This window comes from Salvelinus fontinalis, chromosome 2, assembly GCF_029448725.1.
Source record: "Salvelinus fontinalis isolate EN_2023a chromosome 2, ASM2944872v1, whole genome shotgun sequence".
Taxonomy (NCBI): Eukaryota; Metazoa; Chordata; class Actinopteri; order Salmoniformes; family Salmonidae; genus Salvelinus; species Salvelinus fontinalis.
The window spans coordinates 13,475,540-13,490,446 of record NC_074666.1 but is presented as its reverse complement, the minus strand read 5'-3'; the positions used below and the strand labels follow the sequence as shown (position 1 = coordinate 13,490,446).

The window sequence follows — 14,907 nt, the reverse complement described above, 5'->3', positions numbered from 1 at the left end:
CTAATGGAACAGCTTACTGATTGGTTAGATTACAGATATGGATAGCTAATGGAACAGCTTACTGATTGGTTAGATTAGAGATATGGAAAGCGTATGGAACAGCTTACTGATTGGTTAGATTAGAGATATGGATAGCTAATGGAACAGCTTACTGATTGGTTAGATTAGAGATATGGATAGCGTATGGAACAGCTTACTGATTGGTTAGATTAGAGATATGGATAGCGTATGGAACCGTTTACTGATACGTTGTTCTACATTTCAACCAGTACCTTACGATTCTGCATTAGGTGTTTGGTTAGATTACGGGCAACTTATGGAACGGCTTACATTGCTCTAACTTTTACACAGTACCTTTTTATGATCCACCATGACTTGGGTATCCGTTGATGTATGGAAGATTTCAACGTTCTGCTTATCAGGCTCCCGAATCTAAAACATCTGGTGCAACATTTACACAGCCCCCGTCTGACCCGTGTTCAGCTAATAAGCTCAGTAGTCAGGTCCATATCGGCTCCATCCAGGCCACACAGCACAATGCCCATCCTCCTCTATCACATGGCTTTAATGGGCTGGATAGCTGTGTCTATACTGCCCAAGTTATTAATATGCTATACTTACACTAATGCTACATTATTAGGCCCGTACCCACTCAGGTTGCACGTTGATGTACAATGCATTTGACACAACGGTTGTGATTTAAAAGTTAAGAGGATATTTTTCACGAGTTTTTTGCAAACGATGTTTACACAACCATTGACAGTTTAGGCTTATGGACTTAAATGGTCTGAAAAGCTACACTGAACAAAAAATATGAACGCAACATGTAAAGTGTTGGTCCCGTGTTTCATGAGATGAAATAAAAGATCCCCGAAATTTTTCATACGCACAAGAAAACATATTTCTCTCAAATTTTGTGCACAAATTTGTTTGCGTCCCTGTTAGTGAGAATTTCTCCTTTGCCAAGATAATCCATCCACCTGACAGGTGTGGCTTATCAGGAAGTTGACTAAATAACATGATTATTACACAGGTGCACCTTGTGCTGGGGGCAATAAAAGGCCACTCTAAAATGTGCAGTTTTGTCACACAACACAATGCCACAGATGTCTCAAGTTGAGGGAGCATGCAATTGGCATACTGACTGCAGGAATGTCCACCAGAGCTGTTGCCAGAGAACGTAATGTTCATTTCTCTACCATAAGCCGCCTCCAACGTTGTTTTAGGCAATTTGGCAGTACGTTTAACCGGCCTCACAACCGCAGACCACGTGTATTGCGTCTTGTGGGTGATCTATTTGCTGATGTCAACGTTGTGAACAGGGTGCCCCATGGTGGCGGTGGGGTTATGGTATGGGCAGACAAAAGCTACGGACACAGTTGCATTTTTATCAATGGCAATTTGAATGCACAAAACTACCGTGACGAGATCCTGATGCCCTTCTTTTTTTTTTACCAACATGTGCATATCTGTATTCCCAGTCATGTGAAATCCATAGATTAGGAACTAATTTATTTATTTCGATTGACTGATTTCCTCAAATGAACTGTAACTCAGTAAAATCTATGGAATTGTTGCATGTTGTGTTTATATTTTTTGTTCAGTATGTCTTGCCCAGGTTATTACAATGGTACAATACTGCTACAATATTAATACATAGACTGAAATACATAGACTGAAATATTAATCTGTTTCTTTGCTCTAATTTACCAACAATAAGGTAAACATCTGAATTAACAAGGTTTTTGAACTTCACTCAAAATGAACTTTCATCTCCCGTGTGGTAATGACAATATACGGAGAAGACAGTCAATGTTGTCTTCTCCTGCCTTATTGCTCTGTAGCTGTAACTCATCTTAACACAATATTGGTTTTGTTTCTCTAGGGGGAGACGGGGGCTCCTGGACCTTCTGGACCTCCAGTAAGTGAAGCCTCTGTTTTGATGCCACTCTTCTGTCTTCATTCAACTACCTTACACTATACCAGTCAGTGATATACTGTTATGCACCATGACACACACACACACACAGTCTTGTACAGCTAATTTTGTTGGGACACACAATTCATTCAGTCTCATCCAAAATCCTATTTTCCCTAACCCGTACACTTACCCTAACCTTAACCCAAAAACCTAACCTTAACCCTAACCCTAAACATAACCATAGCGCCTAACACTAATTCTAACCCTAACACTAATTCTAACCTTAACCCTAAAACCCCCGTGAAATAGCATTTGACCTCATGAGGACCAACAAAATGTACCCAGTTAGTCAAATTTTTGTTTATTTACTATTCTTTTGGAGACTTCTGTTCCCCACAAGAATAGTTAAACATGCCCACACACACTCTCTGTCTTCCTTCAACCACCCTGCATGGTGTACAGAGGTACTCAAGTACTATATGAGACGGACTGGTCACACAAATTTTCCAGGTGGCAAATGTCCGGATGGATATTGGCATTTATCGGTGATGTAACAATCCCCCACCTAGCAACCCATGCAACCCCAAACTGTTCACACCCCGCTTGTTGGCGGAGATAACGTTTAGCCATTTTAAAGCTCCTGCAATTCTACACATTTTCCCCATCTTATGTGCGTTTTACATGATACCAGGGGTCGAAGCCCGATCGAGCCACACAAGTTTGATAGCACTCCGAGATGCTGAGGTAAACTTTTAAGTGAATAACAGAAAGGAAACTGCCGCACACTGCTGCTCCTGCTCCCAGGTGATATTTATTTACAACGTTTCCACCCTTAGGTCTTCATCAGGCATCCATATCCCAAGTGGGGGTGAAAGGTCAGATAAATAGGGGCAGTACTCAGTGACATCACTTCCTGAAACAGGAGGTAAAAAATGTATAACATAGTTTCCCAATATTAACATTCAATGTATCAAAATATATGATCATACACAGAGAATGTGATCAATATTTATAGTAATATACAAACAATATTCAATTAGGATTTTTTTTAAGCAGAATTTAGATTTATTGAAACTATAAAAACGGTTTCAAGTCAAACTTCTCGTTAAGGCCAAGAGGAGACAGTGTGTTGAGCCTGTGGATCCAGAAAGATTCCCTTAGAAGAAGTTTCCTCGATGTCTCCTCCCTTGCAGGACATCTTGACCATTTCTATTCCAATGTATCTCAGAGAACTAATATGATGTCCAGCTTGTAATGAGCAGCAACCAGATTTCTCTCTCCTGTCCGTATATTGCTGTGGTGCTCAAAGAATTGAATATTGTATGTATATTACTATAAATATTGATCACATTCTCTGTGTATGATCATATATTTTGATACATTGAATGTTAATATTGGGAAACTATGTTATACATTTTTTTACCTCCTGTTTCAGGAAGTGATGTCACTGAGTACTGCCCCTATTTATCTGACCTTTCACCCCCACTTGGGATATGGATGCCCGATGAAGACCTAAGGGTGGAAACGTTGTAAATAAATATCACCTGGGAGCAGCAGTGTGCTGCGGTTTCCTTTCTGTTTTCCAGGAGTTTTCCTACAACTCCAGCACCTGTGGAAAGCACCTGGATGTGCATATTTTCTTCAGATTTTGTACATAAACTTTAAGTGAGCCATATAACTTTGATAGCACTCCAAGATGCTGACGTAAACTAACCTCCTACGGGATCGGTGTGTCCCCCCGCGGGACGGTTGAGCTAACGTATGCTAATGTGATTGGCATGAGGTTGTAAGTAACAAAAACAAATCCCAGGACATAGACATATCTGATATTGGTAGAAAACTTAAATTCTTGTTAATCTAACTGCACTGTCCAATTTACAGTAGCTATTATAATGAAATACTACTATGCTATTGTTTGTGGAGAGTGCACAATTATGAACTTGAAAATGTATCAATAAACCAATTAGGCACATTTGGGCAGTCTTGATATAACATTTTGAACAGATATGCAATGGTCCGATGGATCAGTCTAAAACTTTGCACACACACTCCTGCCATCTAGTGGCCAAAATCTACATTTTGCCTGGGCTGGAATAATACAATATGGCCTTTCTCTTGCATTTCAAAGATGATGGTACAAAACATTAATAATAATATGCATGTTTCTTTCTTTGTATTATCCTTTGCCAGATCTAATGTGTTATTCTCCAACATTAATTTCACATTTCCACAAACTTCAAAGTGTTTAATTTCAAATGGTATCAAGAATATGCATATCCTTGCTTCAGGTGCTGAGCTAAAGGCAGTTAGATTTGGGTATGTCATTTTAGGAGATTTTTTTTTAAAAAGGGTCCGATCCTTATTAAGTGAGCCATACAAGTTTGATAGCACTCTGAGATGCTGGTAGTAGGTGCCGGTTTGAGTGTGTCAAGAACTGCAACGCTGCTGGGTTTCACGCTCAACCCTTTCCTATGTGTATCAGGAATGGTCCACCAACCAAAGGACATCCAGCCAACTTGACACAAGTGTGGGAAGCATTGGAGTCAACATGTGCCAGCATCCCTGTGGAATGTAGAGTCCATGCCCCGAACAAATTGAGGCTGTTTTGAGAGCAAAAGTGGGTGCAACTTAATATTAGGGAGGTGTTCCTAATGTTTTGTACACTCAGTCTCCAACTGAGTTGTGATGTTACAGATTCCATGCTGCGTGACCAAAGCTCTCCAGGCTGTTCTCTGTCAGTGTTGAGATCCATAGTCCACACGCACCACCTCTGAAATATCATCAGTAATGTCCGAGAGGTAGCGAGAAGAGAGAGGGTCGAGGCCATCCCTACACATCTTTCACATTCAGTTTTCCAGGATGTTTTTGGATTTCGAATGCTGGATTCCAGACACACATCTGTAAGTCAGATCATGGAGAGAGGAGGTGATGGCGGGAGAATAGAGGGGTGGAGGTAGGGAGGAGGGGATGAAGGGAGGGTTGGCGAGAGGTACAGTTTTGCCACGGTGAACCCAGAAGGTTCAGAGGTCAAGGAACAAACGCCCAGTCTCTTAACATCTCATCATAGAGTGAAATCAAAGCACCAGATTAATGACAGTCATCCACCCCCCCGCCCCCCCCCCTTGACAAAAAAATAAGTAAAATCCTTTGAGATGAGGTGTGATCCTGTAGAACACACTAACAGCAGTTCCAATTCGATTCAGGAAGTCAACAGACATTTAAATTCCACATGGACAAATGCAATTGGAATGCATAGTTTGCTCCCGGGAACTTACTGAACTGAAATGGAATTGACCACGACTGTGAATGACAGTGGTATGTTATTGACCTCCTCTTTTGATTTCTTAACCTAGGGCCCTCCCGGATCCTTTGACTTCCTGCTGCTGTTGATGGCTGACATCCGTAACGATATCGTTGAGCTACAGAGCAAGGTGTTCGGCAGACTCATGCATTCTCCTGGAGAGGAGTTCCCTGTGGGGGTCCCAGATACATGGAGGGACAACCAGTCGCCTGGGAGGGAGGTCCACATGGTTGGCCCAGAGAGCTGGAGGGACAACCAATCGCCTGACAGCTGGAGGGAGAACCAAGATATCCTGGTGGACATTGGCTCTGGAGAAGACAAACCAAAGGATTACAAAACACGAAATGTTGCCAAGGGCAACTCTGGAGAAGACTACAAACCACGCAGGAAGGAAGAGGACAGGAACAGGAAGAGGAAGAGGAAACCCATGCGAGCCTCAACAACAGACTCAGACTTGGATTGGACGTTTTGAATTTGAGGCAGATTTTCAGTATTTCTTTGTAAATATTAATATCAAAGTATTTTTTATTGAACTGCTTAAAGTCACTCAAGTCAGAATGTATTTGTTTTTTTTTTCATAAAATCTCTATTTTTATATTATAAATAGGATTGTAAATGTATATTTTAGTTTAAAAAAATGGTATTACAGTTATGGACTTGAATGTCTTCTTAGCTCAACAGCATTTCACTCCTGATACATTTTATTTAAATGTTAATGTCTCAAATTGTAAAGGCTTTCTTCCAGGGGTGAAGGAGAGGACCAAAGTGCAGCGCGGCTAGTGTTAAACATGTTTAATATAACAACAATTGAACACTACAAACAACAAACAAAATAACAAACCGTGAAAACCGAGACAGTCCTATCTGGTGCAGAACAAACACAGAGACAGGAAACAAACACCCACAAAACACCAGTGAAACCCTGGCTGCCTTTGTATGACTCTCAATCAGAGACAAACGATACACACCTGTCTCTAATTGAGAATCATACCAGGCCGAACACAAAACCCCACATAGAAATAGAACACCTAGACTAACCCACCCAACTCACGCCCTGACCAACTAAAACAAATACATAACAAAGGAAAACAGGTCAGGAACGTGACACAAATGTTAACTTTCTTGCTTAAATGTGGTTTCCACCCTGTTATAGACTCATGCACACATGAGAATAGTCCAATTCAGAGTCCAATTCGCCCTACCCCTAAATCCTAGATAGAATATGTAACTCAATTTCTTTGCTCCTAATCACCACAGCTTTGTTTGTTCGTTGCCTCAGCCACACTAGCCAAGGATTGTTTCTGGTTGCTATGGCTGCTAAGTAAGTGTGTAACACTCCTCCAAAGCCAAGTGGTTGCTATGGCTGCCGAGCCTCCAGGAGAATGGTCCTTGACAGAAAGAAGAAGAAAGGTCATGGAGAGTACCACTGGAGATAGATTGAGCAACTTTTCAAGAAATGGAATATTCCAGTGTTTTTAAGTGGCACCATATTATATTTGAGCAGATCCAAGTCTAGGCTTATGTGGTCAAAAGTGGGTATTTTACAATTCAAACATAAATCAGACATGTAAAGAAACTGGAAAATAAATGCAGTACTAACAGAAACATGTATTCCATCTGTTTTTACTTATGTCATGCTGGAGCAGTAAGAGATAAGACTGGCTAGGCTTGAGCTAGAGCGAGGGTGGAGAGAGAAAAACCGAGAGGGTGGAGAGACGGAGAAAGTGGGAAGAGAGAGAGGGGGGGGGACGGAGAAAGGGGGAAGAGAGAGAGGGGTGGGAGACGGAGAAATGGGGAAGGGGGGATGGGGAGAGAGGGGGCAGAGATGGGGTGTGATGAAGATAACCTTCGAATCCCTGCTCCACTCTTCCTCGTCTCTCTCTCCCTCTCTCTTCTGGAGGTAGACAGAACAGAGGTTTACTAGGAGGACAGAACAAGAGGTTTACTAGGAGGACAGAACAAGAGGTTTACTAGGAGGATAGAACAAGAGATTTACTAGGAGGATAGAACAAGAGGTTTACTAGGAGGATAGAACAAGAGGTTTACTAGGAGGATAGAACAGAGGTTTACTAGGAGGACAGAACAAGAGGTTTACTAGGAGGATAGAACAAGAGGTTTACTAGGAGGATAGAACAGGTTTACTAGGAGGATAGAACAAGAGGTTTACTAGGAGGATAGAACAGAGGTTTACTAGGAGGATAGAACAAGAGGTTTACTAGGAGGATAGAACAAGAGGTTTACTAGGAGGATAGAACAAGAGATTTACTAGGAGGATAGAACAAGAGGTTTACTAGGAGGATAGAACAAGAGGTTTACTAGGAGGATAGAACAGAGGTTTACTAGGAGGACAGAACAAGAGGTTTACTAGGAGGATAGAACAGAGGTTTACTAGGAGGATAGAACAGGTTTACTAGGAGGATAGAACAAGAGGTTTACTAGGAGGATAGAACAAGAGGTTTACTAGGAGGATAGAACAAGAGGTTTACTAGGAGGATAGAACAGGTTTACTAGGAGGATAGAACAAGAGGTTTACTAGGAGGATAGAACAGAGGTTTACTAGGAGGATAGAACAAGAGGTTTACTAGGAGGATAGAACAAGAGGTTTACTAGGAGGATAGAACAAGAGGTTTACTAGGAGGATAGAACAGAGGTTTACTAGGAGGACAGAACAAGAGGTTTACTAGGAGGATAGAACAGGTTTACTAGGAGGATAGAACAGAGGTTTACTAGGAGGATAGAACAAGAGGTTTACTAGGAGGATAGAACAGAGGTTTACTAGGAGGATAGAACAGAGGTTTACTAGGAGGATAGAACAGAGGTTTACTAGGAGGACAGAACAAGAGGTTTACTAGGAGGATAGAACAGGTTTACTAGGAGGATAGAACAGAGGTTTACTAGGAGGATAGAACAAGAGGTTTACTAGGAGGATAGAACAGAGGTTTACTAGGAGGATAGAACAGAGGTTTACTAGGAGGATAGAACAAGTTTACTAGGAGGATAGAACAGGTTTACTAGGAGGATAGAACAGAGGTTTACTAGGAGGATAGAACAAGTTTACTAGGAGGATAGAACAGGTTTACTAGGAGGATAGAACAGAGGTTTACTAGGAGGATAGAACAGAGGTTTACTAGGAGGATAGAACAGAGGTTTACTAGGAGGATAGAACAGAGGTTTACTAGGAGGATAGAACAGAGGTTTACTAGGAGGATAGAACAGAGGTTTACTAGGAGGATAGAACAGAGGTTTACTAGGAGGATAGAACAGGTTTACTAGGAGGATAGAACAGAGGTTTACTAGGAGGATAGAACAAGAGGTTTACTAAGAGGATAGAACAGAGGTTTACTAGGAGGATAGAACAAGAGGTTTACTAGGAGGATAGAACAGAGGTTTACTAGGAGGATAGAACAGAGGTTTACTAGGAGGATAGAACAGAGGTTTACTAGGAGGACAGAACAGAGGTTTACTAGGAGGATAGAACAGAGGTTTACTAGGAGGATAGAACAGAGGTTTACTAGGAGGATAGAACAGAGGTTTACTAGGAGGATAGAACAGAGGTTTACTAGGAGGATAGAACAGAGGTTTACTAGGAGGATAGAACAAGAGGTTTACAAGGAGGATAGAACAGAGGTTTACTAGGAGGATAGAACAGAGGTTTACTAGGAGGATAGAACAGAGATTTACTAGGAGGATAGAACAGAGGTTTACTAGGAGGATAGAATAGGTTTACTAGGAGGATAGAACAGACGTTTACTAGGAGGATAGAACAGAGGTTTACTAGGAGGATAGAACAAGAGGTTTACTAGGAGGCAAGAACAGAGGTTTACTAGGAGGATAGAACAAGAGGTTTACTAGGAGGATAGAAGAGAGGTTTACTAGGAGGATAGAACAGAGGTTTACTAGGAGGATAGAACAGAGGTTTACTAGGTGGATAGAACAGAGGTTTACTAGGAGGATAGAACAGAAGTTTACTAGGAGGATAGAACAGGTTTACTAGGAGGATAGAACAGAGGTTTACTAGGAGGATAGAACAAGAGGTTTACTAGGAGGATAGAACAAGAGGTTTACTAGGAGGATAGAACAGAGGTTTACTAGGAGGATAGAACAGAGGTTTACTAGGAGAATAGAACAAGAGGTTTACTAGGAGGATAGAACAGAGGTTTACTAAGACGATAGAACAAGAGGTTTACTAGGAGGATAGAACAGAGGTTTACTAGCAGGATAGAACAGGTTTACTAGGAGGATAGAACAGAGGTTTACTAGGAGGATAGAAGAGGTTTACTAGGAGGATAGAACAGAGGTTTACTAGGAGGATAGAACAAGAGGTTTACTAGGAGGATAGAACAAGAGGTTTACTAGGAGGATAGAACAGAGGTTTACTAGGAGGATAGAACAGAGGTTTACTAGGAGGATAGAACAGAGGTTTACTAGGAGGATAGAACAAGAGGTTTACTAGGAAGATAGAACAAGAGGTTTACTAGGAGGACAGAACAAGAGGTTTACTAGGAGGATAGAACAGAGGTTTACTAGGAGGATAGAACAAGAGGTTTACTAGGAGGATAGAACAGAGGTTTACTAGGAGGATAGAACAGAGGTTTACTAGGAGGATAGAACAGAGGTTTACTAGGAGGATAGAACAGAGGTTTACTAGGAGGATAGAACAGAGGTTTACTAGGAGGATAGAACAAGAGGTTTACAAGGAGGATAGAACAGAGGTTTACTAGGAGGATAGAACAGAGGTTTACTAGGAGAATAGAACAGAGATTTACTAGGAGGATAGAACAGAGGTTTACTAGGAGGATAGAACAGGTTTACTAGGAGGATATAACAGAGGTTTACTAGGAGGATAGAACAAGAGGTTTACTAGGAGGATAGAACAGGTTTACTAGGAGGATAGAACAAGAGGTTTACTAGGAGGATAGAACAGAGGTTTACTAGGAGGATAGAACAAGAGGTTTACTAGGAGGATAGAACAGAGGTTTACTAGGAGGATAGAACAGAGGTTTACTAGGAGGATAGAACAAGAGGTTTACTAGGAGGACAGAACAAGAGGTTTACTAGGAGGACAGAACAGAGGTTTACTAGGAGGATAGAATAGAGGTTTACTAGGAGGATAGAACAGAGGTTTACTAGGAGGATAGAACAGAGGTTTACTAGGAGGATAGAACAAGAGGTTTACTAGGAGGATAGAACAAGAGGTTTACTAGGAGGATAGAACAGAGGTTTACTAGGAGGATAGAACAGAGGTTTACTGGGAGGATAGAACAGAGGTTTACTAGGAGGACAGAACAGAGGTTTACTAGGAGGATAGAACAAGAGGTTTACTAGGAGGACAGAACAGAGGTTTACTAGGAGGATAGAACAAGAGGTTTACTAGGAGGACAGAACAGAGGTTTACTAGGAGGATAGAACAAGAGGTTTACTAGGAGGATAGAACAGAGGTTTACTAGGAGGATAGAACAAGAGGTTTACTAGGAGGACAGAACAGAGGTTTACTAGGAGGATAGAACAGAGGTTTACTAGGAGGATAGAATAGAGGTTTACTAGGAGGATAGAACAGAGGTTTACTAGGAGGATAGAACAGAGGTTTACTAGGAGGATAGAACAGAGGTTTACTAGGAGGATAGAACAAGAGGTTTACAAGGAGGATAGAACAGAGGTTTACTAGGAGGATAGAACAGAGGTTTACTAGGAGGATAGAACAGAGGTTTACTAGGAGGATAGAACAAGAGGTTTACTAGGAGGATAGAACAGAGGTTTACTAGGAGGATAGAACAGGTTTACTAGGAGGATAGAACAGAGGTTTACTAGGAGGATAGAACAGAGGTTTACTAGGAGGATAGAACAAGAGGTTTACTAGGAGGATAGAACAAGAGGTTTACTAGGAGGATAGAACAGAGGTTTACTAGGAGGATAGAACAGAGGTTTACTAGGAGGATAGAACAGAGGTTTACTAGGAGGATAGAACAGAGGTTTACTAGGAGGATAGAACAAGAGGTTTATTAGGAGGATAGAACAGAGGTTTACTAGGAGGATAGAACAGAGGTTTACTGGGAGGATAGAACAGAGGTTTACTAGGAGGATAGAACAAGAGGTTTACTAGGAGGATAGAACAGAGGTTTACTAGGAGGATAGAACAGAGGTTTACTAGGAGGATAGAACAGAGGTTTACTAGGAGGATAGAACAGAGGTTTACTAGGAGGATAGAACAGAGGTTTACTAGGAGGATAGAACAGAGGATTACTAGGAGGATAGAACAGAGGTTTACTAGAAGGATAGAACAAGAGGTTTACTAGGAGGATAGAACAGAGGTTTACTAGGAGGATAGAACAAGAGGGTTACTAGGAGGATAGAACAGAGGTTTACTGGGAGGATAGAACAAGAGGTTTACTATGAGGATAGAACAAGAGGTTTACTAGGAGGATAGAACAGAGGTTTACTAGGAGGACAGAACAAGAGGTTTACTAGGAGGATAGAACAGGTTTACTAGGAGGATAGAACAGAGGTTTACTAGGAGGATAGAACAAGAGGTTTACTAGGAGGATAGAACAGAGGTTTACTAGGAGGATAGAACAGAGGTTTACTAGGAGGATAGAACAGAGGTTTACTAGGAGGACAGAACAAGAGGTTTACTAGGAGGATAGAACAGGTTTACTAGGAGGATAGAACAGAGGTTTACTAGGAGGATAGAACAAGAGGTTTACTAGGAGGATAGAACAGAGGTTTACTAGGAGGATAGAACAGAGGTTTACTAGGAGGATAGAACAAGTTTACTAGGAGGATAGAACAGGTTTACTAGGAGGATAGAACAGAGGTTTACTAGGAGGATAGAACAAGTTTACTAGGAGGATAGAACAGGTTTACTAGGAGGATAGAACAGAGGTTTACTAGGAGGATAGAACAGAGGTTTACTAGGAGGATAGAACAGAGGTTTACTAGGAGGATAGAACAGAGGTTTACTAGGAGGATAGAACAGAGGTTTACTAGGAGGATAGAACAGAGGTTTACTAGGAGGATAGAACAGAGGTTTACTAGGAGGATAGAACAGGTTTACTAGGAGGATAGAACAGAGGTTTACTAGGAGGATAGAACAAGAGGTTTACTAAGAGGATAGAACAGAGGTTTACTAGGAGGATAGAACAAGAGGTTTACTAGGAGGATAGAACAGAGGTTTACTAGGAGGATAGAACAGAGGTTTACTAGGAGGATAGAACAGAGGGTTTACTAGGAGGATAGAACAGAGGTTTACTAGGAGGATAGAACAGAGGTTTACTAGGAGGATAGAACAAGAGGTTTACTAGGAGGATAGAACAAGAGGTTTACAAGGAGGATAGAACAGAGGTTTACTAGGAGGATAGAACAGAGGTTTACTAGGAGGATAGAACAGAGGTTTACTAGGAGGACAGAACAGAGGTTTACTAGGAGGATAGAACAGAGGTTTACTAGGAGGATAGAACAGAGGTTTACTAGGAGGATAGAACAGAGGTTTACTAGGAGGATAGAACAGAGGTTTACTAGGAGGATAGAACAGAGGTTTACTAGGAGGATAGAACAAGAGGTTTACAAGGAGGATAGAACAGAGGTTTACTAGGAGGATAGAACAGAGGTTTACTAGGAGGATAGAACAGAGATTTACTAGGAGGATAGAACAGAGGTTTACTAGGAGGATAGAATAGGTTTACTAGGAGGATAGAACAGACGTTTACTAGGAGGATAGAACAGAGGTTTACTAGGAGGATAGAACAAGAGGTTTACTAGGAGGCAAGAACTGAGGTTTACTAGGAGGATAGAACAAGAGGTTTACTAGGAGGATAGAAGAGAGGTTTACTAGGAGGATAGAACAGAGGTTTACTAGGAGGATAGAACAGAGGTTTACTAGGTGGATAGAACAGAGGTTTACTAGGAGGATAGAACAGAAGTTTACTAGGAGGATAGAACAGGTTTACTAGGAGGATAGAACAGAGGTTTACTAGGAGGATAGAACAAGAGGTTTACTAGGAGGATAGAACAAGAGGTTTACTAGGAGGATAGAACAGAGGTTTACTAGGAGGATAGAACAGAGGTTTACTAGGAGAATAGAACAAGAGGTTTACTAGGAGGATAGAACAGAGGTTTACTAAGACGATAGAACAAGAGGTTTACTAGGAGGATAGAACAGAGGTTTACTAGCAGGATAGAACAGGTTTACTAGGAGGTGTTACGCACGCCTCTGAGAAGAGGGAACGCAACTCCCTGCTATAACTCAACTCTCTGAAGTGCAAGAGGTATGGACTGTAGGTGCGAGCAAGGATGACATAAAAGCAGATTTTACCGTTTACTTGGATTTATTTTCTTACACGGTAATATGGGGAAAAGGGGCTGGACGGAACCAAAGCAAAGAAAGTAAATATCAAAGTTCCCCCTCTCCTATCTAACCTGCCTACCCACTTAACTTACCTAACTTAACACCGCCTGGTGCCCTAACCAAAATACAGGGGGTGGTCCGCCCAGGTCTTACCTAGTGTGTCTAGACAGTAAATATACTACGGGTATATGTATGCCCGTGGGCCTCTTGCCTAAGCACTCCCAAAGTGCCTTCTCCTTCCCCCCTGGGAACAAATGAAACAGAGTAATTATTAATGATTTCACAAACACTCACAACAACAGTACATACCACACTTTCTGATACACAACCCACACTATATCACAATCTAATTTTTCTCTCTCTCAATCTCCAAATCTCTCCTCTCTCAATCTTCACTCCAAATCTCTACTCCAAATCTCTTCTCTCTCTCCCAAAACTCCTGGGGCAGAACACTGGCTTTTATCTTCAGGTGGCAATGGTGATTAGTGTCAGCTGCTTCTTGACGAGGGGGCGGGGTCAGCTCCAATCACCAATTAGCCTGGGGTTGACCAATCAGCTGGTTGGGGAGTACTTCAGGAAGCCATCTCCTGAAACACACACTCAAATACAAAACAGAACACAGAAACTGGGGAACGTAACAGAGGATAGAACAGAGGTTTACTAGGAGGATAGAAGAGGTTTACTAGGAGGATAGAACAGAGGTTTACTAGGAGGATAGAACAAGAGGTTTACTAGGAGGATAGAACAAGAGGTTTACTAGGAGGATAGAACAGAGGTTTACTAGGAGGATAGAACAGAGGTTTACTAGGAGAATAGAACAAGAGGTTTACTAGGAGGATAGAACAGAGGTTTACTAGGACGATAAAACAAGAGGTTTACTAGGAGGATAGAACAGAGGTTTACTAGGAGGATAGAACAAGAGGTTTACTAGGAAGATAGAACAAGAGGTTTACTAGGAGGACAGAACAAGAGGTTTACTAGGAGGATAGAACAGAGGTTTACTAGGAGGATAGAACAAGAGGTTTACTAGGAGGATAGAACAGAGGTTTACTAGGAGGATAGAACAGAGGTTTACTAGGAGGATAGAACAGAGGTTTACTAGGAGGATAGAACAGAGGTTTACTAGGAGGATAGAACAGAGGTTTACTAGGAGGATAGAACAAGAGGTTTACAAGGAGGATAGAACAGAGGTTTACTAGGAGGATAGAACAGAGGTTTACTAGGAGAATAGAACAGAGATTTACTAGGAGGATAGAACAGAGGTTTACTAGGAGGATAGAACAGGTTTACTAGGAGGATATAACAGAGGTTTACTAGGAGGATAGAACAAGAGGTTTACTAGGA

General features: G+C 41.5%; 1 protein-coding gene across 1 annotated transcript in view; it reads left to right on the top strand.

Annotated features, from left to right (window-relative positions):
* The window catches only part of ccbe1 (collagen and calcium binding EGF domains 1), a 113,388-nt gene extending 106,561 nt beyond the window's left edge, over positions 1-6,827 (top strand). Inside the window, exons 10-11 of the mRNA XM_055864430.1 lie at positions 1,886-1,921; positions 5,275-6,827. Coding sequence (XP_055720405.1) covers positions 1,886-1,921; positions 5,275-5,694 — 456 coding nt within the window. The 3' untranslated portion in view covers positions 5,695-6,827. The remainder of the gene's footprint in view (positions 1-1,885; positions 1,922-5,274) is intronic.
* Positions 6,828-14,907: the final 8,080 nt, after the last annotated feature.